This window comes from Somniosus microcephalus, chromosome 13 (genome assembly GCF_052327205.1).
Source record: "Somniosus microcephalus isolate GS21.2 chromosome 13, FLI_Smic_1.0, whole genome shotgun sequence".
Lineage (NCBI taxonomy): Eukaryota > Metazoa > Chordata > Chondrichthyes > Squaliformes > Somniosidae > Somniosus > Somniosus microcephalus.
The window spans coordinates 187,125,791-187,152,243 of NC_140999.1; the positions used below are offsets into that span (position 1 = coordinate 187,125,791).

Genomic DNA, 26,453 nt, shown 5'->3' on the forward strand with positions numbered 1-26,453 from the left:
GAACAAAGCCGGAATGATTTCAGGTCTATGAAGAGAGTTTCTTGGAGCAACATTCATCATCGAAGAAAAGATTAACGGGGGGACATGATTTAGCTTTTTAAAGCGATGACAGGAATGGATAATTTGGGTTCAACCAGACTATTTAACTTGGACTGTGAGGACAGAACTATAGGATATTGAACAGAATACATAAGCCTCAAACTAGAATACAAATGAGAAAAGGTTATTTTTTTCCTAGAGAGTAGATGATGTGTGTAATCACCCATTCACCCATTCACCCATCACCCCTGTGCTCGCTGACCTACATTGGTTCCCGGCCCGGCAATGCTGCGATTCTAACATTCTCATCCTTGTGATCAAATCCCTTAAAGGCCTCGCCTCTCCCTATCTCTGTAATCTCCTCCAGCCCTACAACCCCCCGCGATATCTGCCCTCCTCCAATTCTGCCCTCTTGAGCCTCCCTGATTATAATCACTCCACCATTGGTGGCCGTGCCTTCAGCTGCCTGGGCCCTAAGCTCTGAAATTCCCTCCCTAAACCTCTCCGCCTCTCCACCTCTCCTCCTTTAAGGCTCTCCTTAAAACCAGCCTCTTTGACCAAGCTTTTGGTCACCTGCCCTAATTTCTCCCTATGTAGCTCGGTGTCGAATTTTGTTTGACAATCGCTCCTGTGAAGCATTGTTGATCAGCGTTTCAGCAAAAGCAATGAATGCAATGCTGATCACCTCATTTAATAATAGCGGGATTAATGCAGCTTATAGAAGAGTGCAGCCACACTAGACCAGCATCCTGTGTCCAGTTTGAGTGACAAGAGGCACTTAATCCAAAGGTAGATCCGACGCACAATTTCATGGGTCTACAACGCTGTCCGTTCGCTGCCGGTTGATCCATTTATACTTAGGAGTGCCGCCAACAATAGGAGCACCAGGAATCCTTTAGTCAGCTGCACTGCTTTGATGTGAAAACATGGACCGGTCTGGCTTTCTGGACTGAATGGCCTTTCCTTATACTTGGTGGTAGCACTCTCTCCTCTGAGCCAGGTGGCTGTGGGTTCAAGTCCCACTCCAGAGACTTGAGCACAAAAGTCTAGGCTGACACTCCCAGTGCAGTACTGAGGGAGTGCTGCACTGTCGGAGGTGCCGTCTTTCGGATGAGACGTTAAACCGAGGCTCCGTCTGCCCTCTCAGGTGGGCGTAAAAGATCCCATGGCACTATTTCGAAAATGATCAGAGAAGTTCTCCCCGGTGTCCTGGGCCAATATTTATCCCTCAACCAACATCACTAAAAACAGATGATCTGGTCATTATCACATTGTGGTTTGTGGGAGCTTGCTGTGCGCAAATTGGCTGCCGTGTTTCCTGGATTACAACAGTGACTCCACTTCAAAAGCACTTCATTGGCTGTAAAGCCCTCTGGGACGTCCTGGAGTTGTCAAAGGCGGGATAGGAATACAAGTTCTTTCTTTCTTCTTTCTCTGTAGTCAAATGTTCTGCTGACACTTGAGTGTGCTACAGTAGGACTAACCATCCTACTATAGACTGTCTATAATAAGAACATAAGAAATAACAGCAGGAGTCGGCCATACGGCCCCTCGAGCCTGCTCCGCCATTCAATAAGATCGTGGCTGATCATCGACCTATAAGAACATAAGAATAATAGGACGGACTGTGTGTGCAACAGAACTGTACCTCAGTGTCTTTCAGAAAATAGTATCTGAGTACAGGAAACTCTCGATTTACCGGCACCTAAATAACCAGAAATCTCTGTTAACCGGCAAAATTCAGGAGTAGGTTCAGGTAAGTTTTACTTCACATTAGTGGCCGTTCCTGGATCTGTGGCCGTGTAATCGGGGTTCCTGCACTTGTTGCTAAGCAACAGGGACGCTGGGTCTGTGGCCGGGGTTCTTGCAACTGTTGCTAAGCAACAGGGAAGCCTGGATTTGTTGCTGTGTACGGAGCTCTCGTACCTTTTAACTATACCTCTCTGTAACCCAGACTTTTTGATAAACCGGCACCACTCCGGTCCCGTCAGTGCCGGATAAAAAAGAGATTCCTGTAATTTGAGACGTGCCGTGTGGCGAGTGTGGCAATGCTCGGGAGGAACAGGTGACTTTGGGCCTCTGGTTCCCAAAGCTCTCCACCACTGGGGGTTTTCCTCGCCTCGTGTCTGGGTCTGTTGTAGACTCATTGATCGAGATTGATCGCTGTGATTGGTCAACAACTCCATTAGCGTTGGATCATGAGACTCCCAGGATGGCAGAGGGCAAACTAGAGGGACCTAGGCCTCTTATCGTCTGGTAATTCCAATGTCAATGTCTTCAGGAGAGAAGGTGGGGAAATTGAAGAGAGATTGTAGCAGATAAAATGGCAAAAGCTGGTGGGAAAACGATTAGGTTTAAAGGTGGGGATCCTCCGTGTGAGCACAATTGAGCAAATCACCTATTTTCTCCTCTTGTCCTTTATTTTTTCCAGTCTCGCTAAGATGACTCTGAACACCCAGAGGGGCAGCGACCACACCACAGTGCAAAGACGTGCCAGCTCGCCAGTGCCCGCTACTCACCGGCACGCCCACCCTCGTGCCCACCCTGTCCGCAGCCTCACCACGGAGAGGGAGCTGCTGGCCCACTCCGCCCAGCCGCAGAGACCCAACTTTGGCCACTTGTTTTCGAGCCCGACCGCGGAGAGGGAGCGCGGCAGCTGGTCGTCGGACTCGGCGGAATCCGACGCCTCCAGCGACTCCGGCTGCGGAATCTTCCGGGTGCTGCTGCTTGGGGATTCCGGAGTGGGGAAGTCCAGCCTGGCCAACATCTTTGCAGGGATCCAGGATGCTCACGGCGAACATGCAGGAGGTAAGAATGGGAATATAGGGAACAGGAGTGGGCCATTCAGCCCCTCGGGGGAATATAGGAACAGGAGTGGGCCATTCAGCCCCTCGGGGGAACATAGGGAACAGGAGTGGGCCATTCAGCCCCTCGGGGGAATATAGGAACAGGAGTAGGCCATTCAGCCCCTCGGGGGGAATATAGGGAACAGGAGTAGGCCATTCAGCCCCTCGGGGGAATATAGGAACAGGAGTAGTCCATTCAGCCCCTCGGGGGAATATAGGAACAGGAGTGGGCCATTCAGCCCCTCGGGGGAATATAGGAACAGGAGTGGGCCATTCAGCCCCTCGGGGGAATATAGGAACAGGAGTGGGCCATTCAGCCACTCAAGGATACATAGGAGGAGGCTGTTCAGCCCCACAGACCTGCTCTGCCATTCTATTAGATCAAGGTTTATCTGTACCTCAACTCAATTTGCCCGCCTTTGATCGATATCCCTTGATATCCTTACCCAAAAAAATCTATCGATCTCAGTCTTGAAAATTTCAATTGTCCCCCGGCATCCACAGCCTTTCAGGGGCGAGAGTTCCAGATTTCCACCACCCTTTGTGTGAAGAAGTGATTCCTGACATCACCCCTGAACGGCCTGGCTCTAATTTTAAGGTTATGTCCCCTTGTTCTGGACTCCCCCCACCAGAGGATATAGTTTCTCGCTATCTAACCTATCAACTCATTTTGCCATCAAATAGACCACCCCTCAATCTTCTAAACTCAAGGGAATACAAACCCAGTCCATGCAGCCTCTCCTCATAATTTAACCGTTTAAGCCGCCGGTATCATCCTGGTGAGTCTGCGCTGTACGCACTCCTCGGCCAACGTATCATTCCTGAGGTGCGGTGCCCAGAACTGAAGATATTAAATGATAGTTTGAAGGAGCATAAAGATGAGAGCACAGGAGAACAATAACGCGAGGTTATAACAGAGAACAGGAAGGGGATTAAAAGAGAAAAGGAAATCAAGAAACATTGAAAGGGAGAACAGGTGGAAGAAACACATGGGGCTGGATTTTGTGAATGGAGGTGAGTTGGAGGCGGGACAGCTGCTTGTCGTGTCAATGTCCCGCCTCCATCCTCGCCTGACCAATCAGAGGGATTTTCCCCTGATTGAGCTTGTTAAGCCCGCCCTGTGGGCTCAGCAGGCCAATTCTTCTCTTCTTAGGCAGTCCCTCGGAACCGAGGATGACTTGCTTCCACATTAAAAATGAGTTCTCAGGTGACTGATGAGTCCAATGCGGGACCTACAGTCTCTGTCACAGGTGGGGCAGACGGTGGTTGAAGGGGCGGGTGGGTGGGGTGCTTGGGTTGATGTGCGCTCCTTGCGCTCTTTGTGCTTGGCTTCCGCTTGCTCCCGGCGAAGAGACTCGAGGTGTTCGGCGCCTTCCCGGATGCTTCTCCTCCACTTTGTGCGGTCTTGGGCCAGGGATTCCCAGGTGTCGGTGGGGATGTTGCACTTTTTCAAGGAGGCTTTGAGGGTGTTCTTGAAGCGTTTCCTCTGCCCACCTGGGGCTCTCTTGCCGTGCCGGAGCTCCGAGTAAAGCACTTGTTTTGGGAGTCTCGTATCGGGCATGCGGACAATGTGACCCGTCCATCGGAGCTGATCGAGCGTGGTCAAAGCTTCGATGCTGGGGATGTTGGCCTGAGCGAGAACACTGACGTTTGTGCACCTATCCTGCCAATGGATTTGCAGGATCTTGCGGAGGCAGCGTTGGTGGTACCTCTCCAGTGCTTTGAGGTGCCTGCTGTACATGGTCCATGTCTCTGAGGCATAAAGCAGGGCGGGCATCACTGCTGCTCTGTAGACCATGAGCTTAGTGCCGGGTTTGAGGTCCTGGTCTTCAAACACTCTCTTCCTCAGGCGACCGAAGGCTGCACTGGCACACTGAAGGCGGTGTTGGACTTCATCATCGACATCTGGACGTTAGGGAGGAAGTCACTGACAGATCATATCAACGTCAGACGTGCTATCTGTCAAGACGTCTTGAAAGAAGAAATGACAGCGTTTGACAGCTCTGTGAAGCTGTCAAACACTGACATTCTCTTGAGTTTGATGAGTCTTTGAGGTGAGGACTCATCAAATATTGCAAATTTGTAAATTTCAGATGTTTGATGGATCGGAGGGTCCATCAGCCATTACCTGAAATTGACAAGCAGGATGTCGGCTCTCCTGATCCTCCGCGGCTAAAGGCTATGGAAGGAAAACAAGGTAAGTGAACACTTTTTTAAACTTATCACTCACCTTGCATACTTACCACTCCACACTTGCACCCATCACTCACCTCTACACCTCACTTCCAGGTGCCTCCGACCACCGCAGACCTCCTCCACGTCTCCTCCAACCCGGCGGGGTTCTCCGAGGTCGGGAAGCCTTCACCTGTGAAGGTAAAATGGCACGAATCCTTTTTTCTGCCTGTTAACTACCTGTTAACAGGCAGTTAAAAGGATTAAAAGTCTTTCCCGCCTCCAGGAGACGGGACCCGAAGCTGCACATCTTCCCGCCTCCTGGCAAATGGGCACGGAGGCGGGATGGGGGCGGGTTTGCCATCCGCCCCCACTTTCTCCGAGTTTACCAGCTGTCCCGCCTCCATGCCCGCCACCTCGGGGCTTGGAAAATCCAGCGCATGGAACGAGACAGGAAGAAGCAAATAAGTGGCAAAACAAAACCTAGAGCAAGTTAAGGAGACAGGGAATGAGGGACGGTGAACCGAATAAGGGGTAGAACTTTATAAATCACTGGTTAGGCCTCAGCTGGAGTATTGTGGACAGTTCTGGGCAACACACTTCAGGAAATATGTCAAGGCCTTCGAAAGGGCACCCCATCCTTGACCCGGAGGTGTGTACGGTACTTGCATATTGTTAACCGGACACTAAATGGCCCCCTGATGGGGTAAACACATTGTAGTGATTACACTCCAAGGTCTTCTCTTGTATTAGGAACGCGGGAACAGGAGGAGGCCATTCAGCCCCTTGAGCCTGTTCCGCCATTCAATGAGATCATGGCTGATCTGTGACCTATATCCATGGGCCTTTGCCCCATATCCCTTAATACTTTTGGTTAACAAAAATCTATCAATCTCAGATTTAAAATTAACAACTGATCTAGCATCAGTTGCCGTTTGCGGAAGAGAGTTCCAAACTTCTACCACCCTTTGTGTGTAGAAGTGTTTCCTAATTTCACTCCTGAAAGGTCTGGCTCTAATTTTTAGACTCTGCCCCCTGTCCTAGAATCCCCAACCAGCGGAAATAGGTTCTCTCTATCTACCCTATCTGTTCCCCTTAATATTTAGAAAACTTCGATCAGATCACCCCTTAACCTTCTAAATTCCAGGGAATACCACCCTAGTTTGTGTAATCTCTCCTCGTAATTTAACCCTTGGTGTCCGGGTATCATCCTGGTAAACCTACGCTGCACTCCCTCCAAGGCCAATATATCCTTCCTAAGGTGTGGTGCCCAGAACTGCTCACAGTGCTCCAGGTGTGGTCTAACCAGGGCTTTGTACAGCTGCAGCATAACTTCTACCCCCTTGCCTAGTCCTTGTTGTTTGTTATTCTTTGACAGAAAGATTCTCGAGGGTCTGGAAGTGGACGCAGTGAGTTATCACCACACAAAGACGAGTATTTATTTGGACACCTCTAGCAGTCCTAACTCAACACAGAAACATAGAAACATAGAAGATAGGAGCAGGAGTAGGCCATTCGGCCCCTCGAGCCTGCTCCACCATTCAATGCGATCATGGCTGATCATCCAAATTCAGTACCCGGTCCCTGCTTCAACCAAACTCACACTGCCCCAATCCAATGAAACTGTCACTAGCATCCTTGACCCAACTTAACCGAACTCCAGTTGACAATCCATTAACTATCAGAAAAGATTGAACAGGCTTGGGGCTCTTTTCTCTAGAAAAGAGAAGGCTGAGGGGTGACCTGACAGAGGTCTTTAAGATTATGAAAGGGGTTCAATAGGGTAGATATAGAGAAGGAGCTGTTTCCACTTGTGGAGGAGTCCAAAACTTGGGGCCATCAATATAAGAGAGTCACTAATAAATCCAATAGGGAATTGAGGAGAAACCTCTTTACCCAGAGAGCGGTGAGAATGTGGAACTCGCTACCACAGGGAGTGGTTGAGGCAAATAGTATAGATACATTTAAGGGGAAGCTAGATAAACACATGAGGGAGAAAGGAATAGAAGGATAGGGTGAGAGGAAGAGGGGTGGGAGGAGGCTCGTGTGGAGCATGGACCAGTTAGGCCGAATGACCTGTTTCTGTGCCGTAACTACTTTGTAATGTAAAAACCATTTACCATTTCACTTCAAGCAAAGCACAGAGAAAGCTAGTGAGGCAATGGAGGAAGCGGCTAGACAGACAGAAATAGGGGAGTATAAACAAGATGGATATATATATATATATATATATAGTGTCTATAAATACAACGTGCTGATACAGCTGATGACTGTTCAGGGTGGAGGATTGAAATGTGCTGAAGAATTCAACCTTCAACATTCCTGAAGATAGGAATAACTGGAATATATATATATCCGCTACACCGGCCAAATTGCCATTCTGCATCTGTGAGCCGAGCCATTGAGTGTTGTGGGCTGTCCGGCCATGGGGTGAATCACAGCTGAGCCTGATCCTGTTCTCCAAGTATGTGTACGCATGTATATATGTATAAATAAATAAATATTTTAAATTTGAATGGGCCGCGCAGCCTGATAAAGGGGCCGCACACCCAAAAAAAATTAGCGGGAACATTGCTTGAGAGACAGTGAGCTGTACAACAACAACAAGTTACATTTATATTGCCTTTAACGTAGAAAAATGAAGTCCCAAAACGCTTCACAGCGGCATAATTAAAGAATGGAAACCGAGCTAAGGAGGGAGATGCTGAGAGGGTTGAGCGAAAGTTCGGTGGTTTTTTTAAGGAGCGTCTTAAAGGAAGAGAGGGAGGTTGAGAGAGGCCAAGGGGTTTAAAGGAGGACGTTCCAGAGCGTGGGGCCCAAGTGGCTGAAGGCACGGCCGCCAATGGTGGGGGCGGAGGGAAGGGAGAGTGAAAGAGTTTTTTTTTAAATTGAGAGAAAAGCTGGGAGGAATAATATAGTTTGTTCGACTGCATACTTCATGAAATCTGCTGTTGCTTTACACAGTACAGAAGGTCAGGGCTTGCTTTGAACTAGACTGCGGGGGCAAACTGAAACTGGGAGCAACAGGCAATTAATAACATGCTGGGGCCCTTTTTCCAGCCTAATTTCAGGCTGTCGCTATGGAAACTGTTTGAGTGCGTTAGGTTCACTTTAGACAGAGGAGGTATTCCTTATTAACGAGCCTTGCCATTGGCCGGTCCCACGGGGAAACTTAGAATTCCAGCAATGTGCTTCTTGGTGTTAAGCACGAATAATTCTGCTCTTTGGAACATAGATGCTTCCGAGAATTCCTTCCCGATGAAATAAATAAAGAGAACACGCTGCGGATATCAGAAATGTTTCCTTTTCGCTTAAAAGATTTAAAACCCATGGCTGATCTCGCTCCTTTGCAAAGGCCCAAGAGAGAGAACTGGGAAAAGGGCAGCTCACGGTAATCGAACTAGACGAGTCAAACTTCTGATGAGTATTCTGCCTTACAGGTTAGATCATAGAATCGTAGAATGATGCAGCACAGAAGGAGGCCGTTCGGCCCATCGTGCCTGTGCCAGCTCTTTGAAAGAGCTCTGCAATTAGTCCCACTCCCCCTCTGCTCTTTTCCCATAGCCCTGTATTTTTTTTCCCTTCAAGTATTTATCCACTTCTCTCTGTTGACTGCTACTATTGAACCTGCTTCCACCGCCCTTTCAGGCAGCGTGTTCCAGATCACAACAACTCGCTGCGTTTAAAAAACGTTCCCTCACGTCGCCTCTGGTTCTTTTGCCAATCACCTTAAAGATCAGGAGGTGATAAAACACAGAAGGGATTTTGGAGGTGCAACAGGGTGGAACCCAGGTTTGGCTCCAGCCGGTCATTAGCTGTCCGATGAGATGCGAGTTTGGCTAGTCTCAACCCAGCCCGCTCTGGAATTCCCTCCCTAAACCTCCCCGCCTCTCTATCCCTCTCTCTCCTCCTTTAAGACGTTCCTTAAAACCTACCTCTTTGACCAAGTCCTGTCCTAATATCTGCTTGGTGTCAAATGTTTGATGATCGCTCCTTTGAAGCACCTTGGTTCATTTTATTACTTTAAAGGACCACTGCTTTTCTTTTGATATATATTAATGATTCCGACTTAGGTGTACAGGGCACAATTTCAAAATCTGCAGATGACACAAAACTTGGAAGTATAGAGAACAGTGAGGAGGATAGTGATGGACTTCAAGAGGACATAGACAGGCTGGTGAAATGGACGGACACGTGGCAGATGAAATTTAACGCAGAAAAGTGCGAAGTGATACATTTTGGTAGGAAGAACGAGGAGAGGCAATATAAACTAAAGGGTACAATTCTAAAGGGGGTGCATGAACAGAGAGACCTGGGGGTATATGTGCACAAATCGTTGAAGGTGGCAGGACAAGTTGAGAAAGTGGTTAAAAAAGCTTACGGGATCCTGGGCTTCATAAATAGAGGCATAGAGTACAAAGGCAAGGAAGTTATGATGAGCCTTTATAAAACACTGGTTCGGCCTCAACTGGAGTATTGTGTCCAAACTTTAGGAAGGATGTGAAGGCCTTAGCGAGGGTGCAGAAAAGATTTACAAGAATGGTTCCAGGGATGAGGGACTTCAGTTACGGGGATAGACTGGAGAAGCTGGAGTTGTTCTCCTTGGAGCAGGGAAGGTTGAGAGGAGATTTGATAGAGGTGTTCAAAATCATGAGGGGTTCTAGACAGAGTAGATAGAGAAAAACTGTTCCACATTGGCAGAAGGGTCGAGAACCAGAGGACACAGATTTAAGGTAAATGGCAGAAGAACCAAAGGCAACATGAGGAAAAACTTTATTACGCAGCGAGTGGTTAGGATCTGGAATGCACTGCCTGAAAGGATAGTGGAGGCAGATTCAATCATGGCTTTCAAAAGGGAGTTAGATAAGTACCTGAAGGAAAAAAATGTTCAGGGCTACGGTGAAAGGGCGGGGGAGTGGGACTAGCTGAAGTGATCTTGCAGAGAGCCGGCACAGGCTCGACGGGCCAAATGGCCTCCTTCTGTGCTGTAACCATTCTATGATTCTGTGATTGTGTGAAGACACTGTATAAATGCAGGTTGTTGTTGTTGTTATCAGTGGGCATAAATCCACAATGCAAAATTGTCCTTACTTTGCAAGTTCTCTAAGAGAGGCCACAAGGATGGCTGGAGTGGAGAGTGGACACGTCATACTGGGTCAGCTCCTCTGAGGTGATTGTTGGAGCAGAATGCAGGGGGCTCGAATCTGCATCTCAGAACATTATATCTGACCTGAGATAGCTTGAGCTGGGTGCCAGAAATAGAAAGATAAATTCCGTTCTAGCAGGGCTCGCACAGGTCCCCGCTGATGAGCATAGAAATATTTATAACTCTGCTAAAGATTATCCCCCAGGTTATCCCTAACGTCAACCATGTTAAGCATCAGCTCATAGCCCAAGGTATGAGGGACCAAGCCATCAGCTGACATCAAACCCTGGTCATGGCCAATTTAGCAGCAGCCTCTCCCACTGTTGCGTCAGATCTTGGCTGTGCCGTGGACAACTGGGACAACGCCACCAAGGGCTGGTGCAAAACTAACATCTGATTTTTGCGGCCTGCCAACTCCAGCAGGTTGAGATTCTTTGGCCCTGAGGATTGGCTCTGCTCCAACAACTGCTGCTTCCTCATACAGCAACAACCTGCATTTATACAGCGCCTTTAATGTGGTAAAAAAAAGTCCCAAGGCGCTTCACAGGAGTGTTACCAGACAGAATTCGATGCCGAGCCGCGTAAGCAGTTATTAGGGCAGGTGACCAAAAGCTTGGTCGAAGAGGTAGGTTTTAAGGAGCGTCTTAAAGGAGGAAAGAGAGGCGGCGAGGCGGAGAGGTTTAGGGAGGGAATTCCAGAGCTTAGGGCCTTGGCAGCTGAAGGCACGGCCGGCTATGATGGAGCGATGATAATCGGGGATGCGCAAGAGGCCGGAATTGGAGGAGCGCAGAGATCACGGGAAGGGTTGTAGGGCTGGAGGAGGTTACAGAGATAGGGAGTAAGCGATTGACCAACCAGAGGCAAGCCATCATAGAAACATAGAAACATAGAAGATAGGAGCAGGAGTAGGCCATTCGGCCCCTCGAGCCTGCTCCGCCATTCAATGAGATCATGGCTTATCATCCAAATTCAGTACCCTGTTCCTGCCTTCTCCCCATATCCCTTGATCCCTTTAGCCTTAAGAAATATATCCAACTCCTTCTTGAATATATTTAATGAATTGGCCTCTACTGCCTTCTTTGGCAGAGAATTCCACAGGTTCGGCCGTTCTTGTACCACTTCGTACCTGGCAATGATAGAGTTCCAGGTGTCAGCTGAAGGCACGGCCGCCTATGATGGAGCAATGATAATCGGGAATGCGCAAGAGGCCGGAATTGGAGGAGCGCAGAGATCTCGGAGGGTTGTAGGGCTGGAGGAGGTTACAGAGATAGGGAGTAAGCGATTGACAAACCAGAGGCAAGCCATCCTCAGCCGTTCTTGTACCACTTTGTACCTAGCAATGATAGAGTTCCAGGTGTCAGCAAAATTGGACTGCAGGCAGGCCAGGCCCTCTCTTCCTGTGTGCCCCATTAATAGTCGCGCTTGATATGTGTGCAGTGCTACTGGGAGTGCAAGCAATAATAACGTGCACTAATTTGCCTTGGCTACAACTTTGATTGGTTTTAGGGGGATGCACCCATATCGTGCATTACTGCACCTCAGTGTGAACCATTGGTCTGGAGATGGAACTCCAGCATGATGCCATGAGCAACCCCCTGAGAAAGTCAGATCAGTGAGTGGGCCCTGATGCATTAATCATGATTAGATATATTACAACAACTATTTTCATCAGTGTTTAGGAACATCGGAACAGGAGGAGGCCATTCTGCCCCTCGAGCCTGTTCCACCATTCAATTAGGTCATGGCTGATCTGTATCCTAACTTCATCTACCCACCTCGGCTCCATATCCCTTAATACCTTTATCTAACAAAAATCGATCTATCTCAGTTTTGACATTTTCCATTGACCCCCACAGCCTCAACAGCTTTTTGGGGGAGAGAGTTCCAGATTTCCACTACCCTTTATGTGAAGAAGTGCTTCCTGACATCACCCCTGAACGGTCTGGCTCTAATTTTAAGGTTACGCCCGCTTGTTTTGGACTCCCCCCACCAGCGGAAATAGTTTCTCTCTCTCTACCCAATCAACTCCTTTAATCATCGCAAACACCTCGATCAGATCACCCCTTAATCTTCCATACTCGAGGGAATACAAGCCCAGTCTGGGCAACCTGTCCTCCTAATTTAACCCTTTTAGCCCCGGTATCATTCTGGTGAACCTGCGCTGCCCCCCCTCCGAGGCCGATATATAATTCCTGAGGTGCGGGGCCCAGAACTGAACCCAGTTCTCCGGATGGGATCTAACCAGAGCTTTACACAACTGTAGCATAATTTCTGCCCCTTTGTATTCCAGCCCTCTTAAGATGAAGGCTAACATTCCATTAGCCTTTTTAATTATTTTTTGTAACTGCCCACGAGTTTTTAGTCATTTATGTACATGGACCCCTAAATCTCTCTGCTCCTCCACAATTCCTAGCTTCTCACCATTTAGAAAATACGCTGATCTATCTTTTGGGCCATGCTGTATGATGCTGGCATATAGAATTCCTCTGCCCACCAGTTGAAGTCATTTAAAATGAAGGGGTTAATAGTGGACATAAGATACAGACACTTTCATGCTTTCTCGTTGTTAACCTCATGCTGTGATTTCACTCTATTTATGTGCGACCCCATTATCTTTCATCACAAAGTTAATACCTTAATCTGTTTAGAAAACATTGCCAAGGAAGCTAAGGCTTGTACAGACAGCGACTGAGTTACATTACATTAGTAAGATCCATGCAATTCAGTAATAGAGAGAAAGACTTGCATTTCTATAGCGCCTTTCACGACCTCAGGACGTCCCAAAGCGCTTTACAGCCAATGAAGTACCTTGTGAAGTGTGGTCACTGGTGTAATGTAGGAAACGCAGCAGCCAATTTTGGGTAAATGTCATAATGACCAGATCATCTGTTTTTTTTAATGATGTTAGTTGAGGGATAAATATTGGCCCAGGGCACTGGGGAGAACTCCCCCTGCTCTTCTTCGAAATAGGAGAACATCCACCTGAGAGGGACAGAGAAGGTCTTGTTTTAATGACCTATCTGAAAGACGGCACCTCTGACAGTGCAGCACTCCTTCAGTACTGCACTGGAAGTGTCAGCCTGGATTTTGTGCTCAAGTCCCTGGAGTGGGACTTGAACCCATGACTTTCTGACTTAGAGATGAGAGTGCGACCCACTGAGCCAAGGCTGACACTCTAATCGCAGGCACGGGAGCATTTTCTCAACTATTGGATATCAGGGCGAGACCGACGGTCGGGTTCCCAACTCTGGTTGAACATATTCCTGGAGGTATCATCACATGACCTCCTGCCTCCAACCGCCCCGCCCCCACGCTGCCGCCATTGGTCGCCCAGCATTAATTTCCTCCCCCTGTCCTGGTGAGCAAACAACTCCAACTGCCATACGTTCCCCCCCCCCACTCCTACCCCTACCAACACCCTGGCCAGTGTCAGCTGTGGCTCAGTGGGTAGCACCCATGCCTCTGAGTCAGAAGGTCGTGGGTTCAAGTCTCACTCCAGAGAATTGAGCGCAAAAAACCTAGTCTGATACTCCAGTGCAGTGCTGAGGGAGTGCTGCACTGTCAGAGGTGCCATCTTTCAGATGAGATGTTAAACCAAGGTCCTGTCTGCTCTCTCAGGTGAATGTAAAAGATCCTATGGCACTATTTCGAAGAAGAGCAGGGGAGTTATCCCCGGTGTCCTGGCCATTATTTATCAATCAACATAACCAAATCATTATCACAATGCTGTTTGTGAGAACTTGCTGTGCACAAATTGGCTGCAGCATTTCCTACATTACAACAGTGACCACACTGCAAAAAAAAGTACTTAATAGGCTGTAAAGTGCTTTGGGACATACGGTGGTCGTGAAAGGCGCTATAGAAATGCAAGTCTTTCTTTCTTCTTTTCCACAATGTCCCTCATGCCAGATTTAGCCTTGATTATTCTGTGTTGCTCCTTTGTTTCAGAGGACACGTATGAACGAACTCTAACTGTTGATGGAGAAGATACAACCTTAATAGTAATGGATACGTGGGGAACTGAGGTAACATCATTTGCTTTTTTGTTATTCATTCTGGGGATGTGGGCGTCGTTGGCAAGGCCAGCATTTATTGCCCATCCCTAATTGCCCTTCAGAAGGTGGTGGTGAGCCGCCTTCTTGAACCGCTGCAGTCCGTGTGGTGAAGGTGCTCCCACAGTGCTGTTAGGGAGGGAGTTCCAGGATTTTGACCCAGCGACGATGAAGGATCGGTGATATACTTCCAAGTCAGGATGGTGTGTGTGACTTGGAGGGGAACTTGGAGGCGGTGGTGTTCCCATGCGCCTGCTGCCCTTGTCCTTCTAGGTGGAAGAGGTCGCGGGTTTGGGAGATGCTGCCGAAGAAGCCTTGGCGAGTTGCTGCAGTGCATCTTGTAGATGGTACACACTGCAGCCACGGTGCGCCGGTGGTGGAGGGAGTGAATGTTTAAGGTGGTGGATGGGGTGCCAATCAAGCGGGCTGCTTTGTCCTGGATGGTGTCGAGCTTCTTGAGTGTTGTTGCAGCTGCACTCATCCAGGCAAGTGGAGAGTATTACATCACACTCCTAACACATGCTAAAACCATCAAGATGTTTTCTCATCCTATAGTTCTTTAGGGTCCCCAGACATCACTCTCTGACTAAGAGGGCAGGAGAGTAACTGTCTTTCAAAGCCCTTTATCAATGCCATTCTGGACAGTTGGTGCTCAACAGGACCGGACACTTTGAGTTACTCTCTTATTTTTCCCTCCATGTATTTGACAAGCATGTTCCTGCTCCCCTTGCACTTTCCACAGATGTCCTAACTGAGGTCAGGTATTCATATGAGCTAATTCCTGTTATTATCCCACCCGTTAATGTGTTCGCACAGGTTCCTGTCTGTACTGTTTTAATGCAGACACTAAGGGGCAGAAATTGGTCCCCATTGCGTCTGTTTTTTGGTGGCAGAAGGTTAGCAGAAGGGGGCGGGGGGGCGGTGATTTGAGGAGGACTCATTTCCGGACGCGATCTCTCACGCCCAATCTCCACCAGAAGAGCGCCGGCTGGCATATTGGAATCCAGTGACAACAAGTGTCCAAGGCACCTGAATATGCTAAGCAGGGTCTCAACGCCTGTTTGAGGAACCCCCACTCCCAAATTCGGGCATAGAAGAAACTTATTGAGTTACAAATTCTGCGCCACCGTTACACTGCTGGAAGTGAATCCCAAATCCGGGGAACGGGGGCCATTTGAATCACAAAGGGCGGTGGTCCACACCTGTAGCAATGCAGCAAAGTCCCTGCCTTGCAGATGCAGCGCAGGGCGTTTGATAGAGTAGATGGGGTGACACTGTTTCCTCTGGCGAGAGGGTCGGTAACCAGAGGACACAGATTTAAGATAATTGACAAAGGAACCAGAGGGGAGATGAGGAGATTTTTTTTTTTGACGCAGTGAGTTGTTGTGATCTGGAATGCGCTGCCTGAATGGAAGCAGATTCAATAGTAACTTTCAAAAAGGGGGATTGACTAAATTGCCATCACAAATTGCTGGGTGTGGGTTTACCGCCTTTTTCTTTCTCTCTCTGCAGGATGACGAGCCGTGGGTTCAGGATTACTGCATGCAGGTGGGCAACGCCTATATTATCGTCTACTCCATCACCAACCGTGCCAGTTTCGAAAGCGCGTCAGAGCTCCGCATTCAGCTGCGGAGGATGAGGCAAGCTGAAAACATCCCCATCATCTTAGTGGGGAACAAGAGCGACTTGGTTCGGAGTCGCGAGGTCTCGGTTGAGGGTAAGTTGTACATCTGGCCTGGGCGCTGAGACACAGAGCAGTCACCAGTGCTGACGAGGTGTGCACTGCCCCGTCTCATCTCAACTCAACCCTTGGCAAAATCCAGTCAACTCTAGATACATTCATGGTCCAAGCGTAATTTGATTAAACTATACAACTGTGATTGTATCGCCACTTCCCATTTATTCCAATTGTATAGAGTTCCAATGGATTCAATCCTGTCCCATTTACTCCCATCGTATAGAATTCAATGGAACTAACCCCTTCCTACTCACTCCCATTGTATAACATTCAATGGAACGAACCCCTTCCTACTCACTCCCATTGTATGGAATTCAATGGAACAAACCCCTTCCTACTCACTCCCATTGTAGAGAATTCAATGGAACTAACCTCTTCCTACTCACTCCCATTGTATAGAATTGAATGGAACTAACCCCTTCCTACTCACTCCCATTGTAGAGAATTCAATGGAACTAACCCCTTCCCACTCACTCCCATTGTATAGAATTCAATGGAACAAACCCCTTCCTACTCACTCCCATTGTATAGAATTGAATGGAACAAACCCCTTCCTACTCACTCCCATTGTAGAGAATTCAATGGAACTAACCCCTTCCCACTCACTCCCATTGTATAGAATTCAATGGAACTAACCCCTTCCTACTCACTCCCATTGTATAGAATTCAATGGAACTAACCCCTTCCTACTCACTCCCATTGTAGAGAATTCAATGGAAATAACCCCTTCCTACTCACTCCCATTGTATAGAATTCAGTGGAAAAAAACCCTTCCGTCTCACTCCCATTGTATAGGATTCAATGGAACTAACCCCTTCCTACTCACTCCCATTGTATAGAATTCAATGGAACTAACCCCTTCCTACTCACTCCCATTGTATAGAATTCAATGGAACTAACCCCTTTGATGTAAGAAAAAGGAGTCTTACCATCAAGTAACTTTAAAGTAAGCTATAAACACACTATATACAAGAGAGGTCTTTACCATGCCTCTGGTAGAAGCCTCTTACAATACTGAACAGACCAGTATTTATACCAGTCCAACAGGAAGTGACATATGACAGGAAGTGAGGTATGTACACAGTTCATAGTTCACAGTTCACAGGAAGTGATGACATAACTTCCCGGAAGTTATTATTATTATCACATTCTTCCCTCCTGCAGGATTAGGAGGCTGTGGTCTACCTTTTGGTCCGCAGCCGCCGAACAAGGAAGAGTCGCACCCGTTTGGATTCCCGTCGTAGAGGGTCGCTGGTCCGCTTACATGCGGTTGGCCATTGGTCAGAGTCTGTGTGGCCTGGATTGCCCTGTGAAGGGTCGGGGAGATCATGGCTTCGAGTACGATCCCCAATAGGTTCAAAGTCGGACTGCCTCTGTTCAGAGGGAGGTGCAGAGCTGGTCTGTGGCGGATCAGTACTTTCATGCACGGTACTGGGAGGGTCGCAACCTTGAGTACGGGGTTCTACCGGCACCAAGCTAGTTGGTGTCCGATCAGGATCCTGGAGAGGGGTACCCGATAGGTCCCAAGAGTTTCCTGGTGAAAAGCCATTACCCAATGTCCCACTAGGTCCTGGTGGGCAGGGAGCCAGATCCCGTAATGATACGGTAGATTCTCGGCCGTCGGAATATCGTATGTTTGCATAGGTGGGGTTGGCATCGGTTAGTTCGACCTCGTCTATGCGAGGGTCATTTTTAGACGTCCGAACGTATCTTCGGAGTAATACAGGTCCAGGAGTAGTTAGCCATGACGGGAGTGATGTCCCATGAGATGAGCGACGCTGGAATCCAAAGAACCGCTCATGAGATGTAGTATTTGTGGCTGTAGAAAGCAGGGACCGTATAGAGTGCAATGCATCCGGAAGCACTGTTTCCCATTGCTGGTCTGGTAGGCCCCGAGATCTTAAAGCGAGACGTACGGAATTCCAGATGATACCGTTATACCTCTCTACCTGCCCATTTCCGATGGGATGGTATGGTGTTATTTTGCTTGTAGCAATTCCCCGTTCTGAGAGGTAGTCCTTGAGTTCCCTTGACATAAAGGATGGACCCCGATCTGAGTGAATATAAGCCGGCATGCCACAGAGAGAAAATACCTGCTCAAGGCAGCAGATTACTGTGGACGCCAGCATATTGGAGCAGGGGAAGGCAAACGGAAAACGTGAATATTCGTCGATCATGGTGAGCAAATATGTGTTCCGAGTTGAAGAGGGCACTGGGCCCTTAAAATCGATGCTAAGTCGTTGCATCGGTTGGGTTGCATGTATGAGTATACCATCTGAGGGGCGGAAGAACTGAGGTTTTAATTCCGCACAAAGCCGGCATTCTGAGCATATTTTCTTTACATCTCCAGTGGAAAAAGGGAGATTCCGTGATCGTACGAAATGTAGCATGCGCGTAACGCTAGGATGACACAATCCATTGTGGACATCCATGAGAGTAGAGGATGACATAGTGGAGCAGAATGCCCGTGTGAGTGTGTCCGGGGCCACATTCTCCTTGCCAGGCCGATAGAGAATGGTATAACCAAAAGAGGCCAGTTCCATCCTCCAAAGTTGTATTTTATTATTCTTAATTTTGGTTCGTTTTTGATTATCGAGCATGAAGGCGACTGATCGTTGGTCTGTGATCAATGTAAAGTGCTGGCAAGCTAGAAAATGGTTCCACTTCCGTACTGCCTCTATGATGGCTGTGGCTTCTTTCTCAACCGGAGGATAATGTAGCTCGGCACCTTGTAAGGTCCTGGACATAAATGCTACAGGACGACCTTCCTGATTCAGAGTAGCCGAGATCGCCACCTCCGAGGCATCACATTCAACCACGAAAGGGAGATTCTCATCGATGGAGTGAAGAGCCGCTTTCTCCAACTGTTTTTTGAGAAGGTTAAAGGCTGCAACAGCCGCTGTTCCCAGTGGAAATGATCTAGCATGCAGCAAGGGTTGGATTTTGTCCGAAAAATGAGGAATCCATTTAGCGTAGTATGCAAACAGACCGAGAGCCCGACGTAAAGAAGCCGGATTCTTAGGTGACGGGAGCTCTTGGAGCGGGCGAAGTCTTTCTGGGTCTGGCTTAATGATACCATTGCCTACGCAGTAGCCAAGGATGTTGATGGTCGGTTGCGACTCAACAGATTTGGATTCATTCAGGGTCAAATTACGGCGATGGAGGGCATCCCGAAATTTTTGGAGGTTGGCGTCGTGTTCCTGTTGATCGTGACCTGCAATGGTAATGTTATCAAGATAGGGAAAAGTGTCCCTTAGGTTTTCCTGCTTAACCAGGCCATCCATTGCCCGTTGGAAGACAGCCACTCCATTAGTAACCCCGAATGGGAGGCGACGAAATTGGTACAGCCGTCCATTAGCCTCAAAGGCTGTGTACTGCTTATCTGAGACCTTCAAGGGTACCTGATGATAGGCACTTTTTAAATCGTAAGTTGAGAACACTTTGTATTCGGCCAGTTTATTAACCATATCATCAATGCGTGGCAATGGGTAGGCGTCCAAGTTGGTATATTGATTGATGGTTTGCGAATAATCGATGCATAGTCGCTGTTTGTGAGGTTTTAGAGGGTTCTTGACAATGACGACTTGAGCCCGCCAGGGCGACGAACATGGTTCGATGATATCCTCTGCTAGAAGTCGAGAGATTTCAGCCGCAATAAAAGATTGGTCTTCCTGATTAAAGCGCCGTGATTTCGTTATTATTGGTTTGCATTGAGGCGGAATACTGGCAAATAATGAGGGTTCATCAAGTGAAGCTGCTGACAATGCACAAAACGGTAATTTAGATGGTATATTAGAAATAGTAAGTCCGGGTTTGGATCCACCAAACTCAATGGTGAGTTTCTTATGCTGTTTTTGGAAGTCCAGCCCTAAGAGGAGATCACTACATAAGTCCTTCAGCACCGAAAGTCGGGTGGAGGGATACATACGACCATGAAGTGTCATATCAACAACACAAAAGCCGGAGATTCTGGTATTAAGTGATGACTGAGCCATCGCAATTGCCTGGTCCGATGGGAAGACATGTAGTTTCAATTTCGCAACAATCTGTTCCTTAATGAAACTATCAGTACTTCCTGAGTCAATTACGGCATCTAAGGTATGCCCTTTAATTGAAATTTTTGTGGCTGCATGAGACAGGTTCTGTGGGCAAGCAGCTGTAATTGCTGTCGTTGCACAGAGAGTGGCTAAAACTCTCGGTGTGCTTCTTCGGGAGAGAGCTCGAGAGGAAGCTTGATAGGTCCTAGCTGGAGCATCTTGATAGGCCCTAATTGGGGCAGTTCGGTAGGCCTTAGCTGGATTGGCCCTCGTAGGGGCCCTTGATAGGCAAACTTTAGCAAAGTGTCCTTTTTTTTTGCAATAACTGCAGATTGCATTGCGAGCAGGGCAGGTTTTCCTAGGGTGAAAAGCATCTCCACAAAAGAAGCACTCCTTCCTAGATTGCCAAGAGGCTGCTAAAGTGGGGTCATCCTCCTCTTCTTCATCAGAATTATCAGAATTAGATTCCCCCATGATAGGGTTCACCTGAGACCGCTTGAATTGTCTGGTTGCAGCTACAGCAGCAGATCGAGATCTGGGCAGCTGATAGAGGTCTGCATTTCTCTTTGCCAAATCCAGAGAACAAGCTAGGTCAAAAGATTTTTGTAGCTCAAGTGTTTTACTTTCTAGTAGACGCTGGTGTATAAATAGAGAGGCAATCCCGCAGATGAAAGCATCACGAATCATTCTTGATGGTACAGCTCAGCTGAGGCTGCCTGAAAGTTACAATCTATGCTGAGCCTGCGAAGTTCTTGCAGGAATTCGTCAATTGATTCCCCTGGCCCTTGTTGGGCTGTGGCCAGTAGATGTCTAGCATAGACCTCATTTGGGGTCTTGGCATACAGTTTCTTAAGTGCCCGAATCACCTCATCGTAATTATCCCATTCATCAACATATTCAAACACTTTTGGGGTCACATAATTGATAAGTATCCTCAGTTTAGTAGGAGCATCCGCTTTACATTCATCCAGAAAATTCTCAAAAGTACGGTACCAATGCTTCCATACCCTGCCAGCTGCTGGTGTATTCGGGTCCAAGTCCAGACAAATAGGTCTAAGGATTCTCTCCATGATGGGTGGTTCCCTGGATCCTTAACTCCGAGTTTGTCCGAAGGTCTAGTATTTGTGAGTGTAAATATTAAGTTACTTAAATTGATGTAAGAAAAAGGAGTCTTACCATCAAGTAACTTTAAAGTAAGCTATAAACACACTATATACAAGAGAGGTCTTTACCATGCCTCTGGTAGAAGCCTCTTACAATACTGAACAGACCAGTATTTATACCAGTCCAACAGGAAGTGACATATGACAGGAAGTGAGGTATGTACACAGTTCATAGTTCATAGTTCACAGTTCACAGGAAGTGATGACATAACTTCCCGGAAGTTATTATTATTATCACACCCTTCCTACTCACTCCCATTGTAGAGAATTCAATGGAACTAACCCCTTCCTACTCACTCCCGTGGTAGAGAATTCAATGGAACAAACCCCTTCCCACTCACTCCCATTGTATGGAATTCAATGGAACAAACCCCTTCCTACTCACTCCCATTGTATAACATTCTATGGAACTAATCCCTTCCTACTCACTCCCATTGTAGAGAATTCAATGGAACTAACCCCTTCCCACTCACTCCCATTGTATGGAATTCAATGGAACAAACCCCTTCCTACTCACTCCCATTGTATAACATTCAATGGAACAAACCCCTTCCTACTCACTCCCATTGTATAGGATTCAATGGAACTAACCCCTTCCTACTCACTCCCATTGTATAACATTCAATGGAACAAACCCCTTCCTACTCACTCCCATTGTATAGGATTCAATGAAACTAACCCCTTCCTACTCACTCCCATTGTATAACATTCAATGGAACTAACCCCTTCCTACTCACTCCCATTGTATAGAATTCAATGGAATAAACCCCTTCCTACTCACTCTCATTGTATAGAATTCAATGGAACTAACCCCTTCCTACTCACTCTCATTGTATAGAATTCAATGGAATAAACCCCTTCCTACTCACTCCCATTGTATAGGATTCATTGGAACTAACCCCTTCCTACTCACTCCCATTGTATAGCATTCAATGGAACAAACCCCTCCCTACTCACTCCCATTGTATAGAATTCAATGGAATAAACCCCTTCCTACTCACTCTCATTGTATAGAATTCAATGGAACTAACCCCTTCCTACTCACTTCCATTGTATAGGATTCAATGGAACAAACCCCTTCCTACTCACTCCCATTGTATAGAATTCAATGGAACTAACCCCTTCCTACTCACTCCCATTGTATAGAATTCAATGGGACTAACCCCTTCCCACTCACTCCCATTGTATAGAATTCAATGGAACAAACCCCTTCCTACTCACTCCCATTGTATAGAATTCAATGGGACTAACCCCTTCCCACTCACTCCCATTGTATAGAATTCAATGGGACTAACCCCTTCCTACTCACTCCCATTGTATAGGATTCAATGGAACAAACCCCTTCCTACTCACTCCCAATGTATGGAATTCCATTAAATGAATCCACTTCCCATTTAAAACAACAACAACTTGTATTTACATAGGGCCTTTAACATAGTAAAACATTCCAAGGAGCAATTATCAAACAGAATTTGACATCGAGCCACATAAAGAGATATTAGGACCAAAAGCTTGGTCAGAGGGGTAGGTTTTAAGGAGCGTCTTAAAGAATGAGAGAGAGGCGGAGAGGCGGAGATGTTTAGGGAGGGCGTTCCAGAGCTTAGGGCCCAGGCAGCTGAACTCCATTGCAGGGTTTTAATTGACCGCATCCCTTCACTACTCACTCCCATTGTACAGATCTCCAATGGACCCAACCCCTTCACCTATCACTTCTATTGCATAGGATTTAGGGTACGATAGTGCAGTGGTCATGTTCCTGGGCTAGTAGCTCAACAGACATGGGCTAATAATCCAGTAGAACGCAAGTTCAAATCTCACCATGGCAGTTTGAGAATTTGAATTCAATTGTTAAAAAGTTGGTATCAATAAAAGTGACAATAAAGCTGTTGGACTGTCGTAAAAACCCAACTGGTTCACAAGTGTCCCTTAGAGGAAGGACACCTGCTGTCCTTTACCTGGTCCGATCTACACGTGACTCCAGTCCCACACCAACGTGGTTGACTCTTACCTACCCTCTGAAGAGACCCAGCAAGCCACTCGGTTGATGAAAAACCCGCCTCCTCCTCCTCAGGGCAACGAGCGACGGGCAATAAATTGCCAGCGACGCCCACATTCCGAGAATGTTTTTTTTTTATTTCAATGGACTTGATCTCCACCCTGTTGTGTAGAACCCCAGTTGGTCGACCATTTCCCACTCACACCCACTGAATGAGGCAAACACCAAATACTTCCCAATTATTCACTAAATACACTCAATCCACTTTCACCCAGAGTCGTGTTTTAATGTCTTTGATATAGAGTGCTGACTGGGTGGCTGGACCTATGATTAAATGTGCCACAATACAAAAGTTTTGAAATGTATTCCCTCTGCACTTTATAGATATCTTGGTCCAAGCCAAACATTTTTTGAAAACCTAGTTGACATGAATCAGTCATTCATGAAAGAAAGACTTATGAAATAATATTGAGCAGCCTATGGGTGGCGCTGTCCAGGGAGAGTATAAATACTCGGGCACGGGCCCAGCTTGCGCAGGACATTCTTAACAGGAACTAGTGAAGGACACAACTAGATCTCCATGTTGTAAAACAGTTGATTACATAGAAACATAGAAACATAGAAGATAGGAGCAGGAGTACGCCATTCGGCCCCTCGAGCCTGCTCCGCCATTTAATGAGATCATGGCTGATCATCCAAATTCAGTACCCAGTCCCTGCTTTCTCCCCATATCCCTTGATCCCTTTAGCATTAAGAAATATATCTAACTCCTTCTTGAATATATTTAATGAATTGGCCTCAACTGCCTTGTGTGGTAGAGAATTCCACAGGTTCACCACTCTCTGGGTGAAGAAATTCCTCCTCAACTCTGTAGTGTATGTACTTTGAAGAAGGAACTATATTCTGCAGCCCCTGTATACTGCAGTGCCAGTAGTGACCACCCCTGTATATAAGCCTGTGTAGTAACTTTGTATAGTAGTTCCAGTTTTGTCTCCACTCAGTAAACACCTGTTATAACCAACTCCTGCAGTCCATGTCTCAATTACACACGGACGTAACACTGGCGACAAACAGATCCGAACTTACCTACAGTTCTGCACCACCTCATGGGGATCCATCCCTGAAGCGAAGTTGTTAGAGGTCGAGGCCAGAAGGAAGAAAAGAAAAAAAAACAAACAGAAGAAACAGGCGTCGACCATGGGCAACCGCCTCTGATTCATCGAATTCGAAGATTTGCAGGAGAGGCTGTCGCGAGCGGGGCTTGGTTATCCTGTCAATGGTGTTCCAGCTAATCGGGCTGGTGGCAGGTAGTACACTGATCCTTCCTGGGCTGCGGCGGGCTAGAGCTCGATCGGGTGGCTTTTCAATGGGGCCGAGCAGCGTTGTCGGGAAGAGGAGAGAGAGAGAGAGGGTGGAGCACACAGGGCGCGGCCGGTGCTACGAAGCCGGGCAGCGTACAGACCCAAGAAGAGGGAGGAAAGTGTCCCGTAGGGTTTGCTCTGACGACGGGAACAGTAATTAAAATAAAAGAAATTAGAAGCGCAGAAAGCCGCGAGGAGCTGCAGTTTGCCACAGGGACCGCAGAGAGCGGCGTTAGCAGCAGCGCGGGGGGGAAGTGCGCGAAGACCATAGGGCGTCACCATCAAGGCATAAAAACGCCAGCAACAGCGCTAGCAGCAGCGGAGAAGACAGAAAGCGCGGGAGGCGCCATCTTAATCCAGCGGGGAAGAAGGCAAAGCGCGGGAGACGCCATTTTGTTCAATCGGGGAAGAAGGCAAAGCACGGGAGGCGCCATCTTAGATCTCCAAGATGCCGAAGACTGGCAATATCACTGCCTTCGATAATGCAATAGAAGACTGGACCACGTATGTGGAAAGAGTCGAAGTATATTGCAAGGCAAATGAAGTAGCCGATGAGAAAAAGGCATCGGTACTACTAAACTTAATGGGCGCCAGAACGTACGGCCTATTGCGGAACCTGATCACTCCAGCCAAACCGATGGCGAAGAGTTTTAATGAAATTGTTGATATCCTACAGGAACACCTAAATCCTACACCGCTGCTGATAGCAGAAAGATTTAAATTCCACAAGAGAAACCAGCATAAAGATGAGAGCAATGCTGATTACCTTACGGAACTACGCAAGCTATCAAAGCACTGCCAGTTCGGAGCAGGACTGGCAGATACCCTACGGGACAAATTTGTCTGTGGCCTCCTGAGTGAAGGAACCCAGAAGAGGTTACTCTCAGAGAAAGAGCTGACGCTAGATAAGGCTTTCAGCGTGGCAGTATCGTACGAAGCAGCAGCAAGGGGAGCTGCGGAAATACAGCAAAATCCACAGGAATACGGCACCCATGAAATGACACGGGGATTTGCAAAATGTTATCGCTGCGGCAGAACAACCCATAACCAGAAGGACTGCTGGTCCAAGGACAAAATATGCAGGCAATGCGGAAAGATGAGACACATTGCACGAGTTTGCAGGTCCGGGAAGAAGACTAACGACAACAAAAAGACTACTAAGGAACAGTACAGGAAAGTACAAAAGATGACGGACAGTAGTTCCGAAGACCAGAAAAGCGATAGTGAATCCGGAAACAAGAGACTAAGCTGTCTCAAACTTCACAACGTAATCGCAAAAGAGGATCACCGAACCATTTGGGTCACCCTCACGATAGCAGGGTCCCAAGTCAAAATGGAATTGGATACAGGATCAGCCCTGACCGTCATGAATCGACGAGACTACGAGCGGTTATTCTCACACATACCCTTGAAAGACACATCCGTTGTCTTGAAGACGTATACAGGGCAGAAAGTATACCCCAGAGGGAAAATAAGGGTGCCTGTCGAATACAATGGCAAGGAAATACAGAAATTGTATCTGTACATACTGCAAGATGGTGGACCACCGTTATTGGGACGTGAATGGATCAGAAAGATAAGTTTAGACTGGCACTCCATTCAGGCACTGACTGTGGCTGGTAAAAAGGATGACGACGTCACACCTGGACGATTGTCAAAAATCTTAGCTAACGCTAAAGAGGTATTTCAACAAGAACTGGGAACTCTTAAAGGCGTAACCGCCTCGATAAAAATAGAAGAGAATGCAATTCCCAAGTTTTTCAAAGCAAGACCGGTACCGTATGCAATTCGCCCAGCCGTCGAGGCAGAGCTGGAGAATCTGGAGAATGCAGGCATGTTACCTAAGGTAGACTGAAGCGAGTGGGTGACACCCATCGTTCCTCTCATGAAGAAAACGTTAAAC

The 26,453-nt window shown here is 47.5% G+C and overlaps 1 protein-coding gene across 1 annotated transcript in view; it reads left to right on the forward strand.

Moving 5' to 3' along the window:
- rem1 (RAS (RAD and GEM)-like GTP-binding 1) overlaps positions 1-26,453 on the forward strand; it is a 46,202-nt gene that overhangs the window by 4,124 nt on the left and 15,625 nt on the right. The window contains exons 2-4 of the mRNA XM_086005821.1: positions 2,471-2,847; positions 14,152-14,228; positions 15,768-15,972. Of these exons, the coding sequence (XP_085861947.1) occupies positions 2,481-2,847; positions 14,152-14,228; positions 15,768-15,972 (649 nt within the window). The 5' untranslated portion in view covers positions 2,471-2,480. The remainder of the gene's footprint in view (positions 1-2,470; positions 2,848-14,151; positions 14,229-15,767; positions 15,973-26,453) is intronic.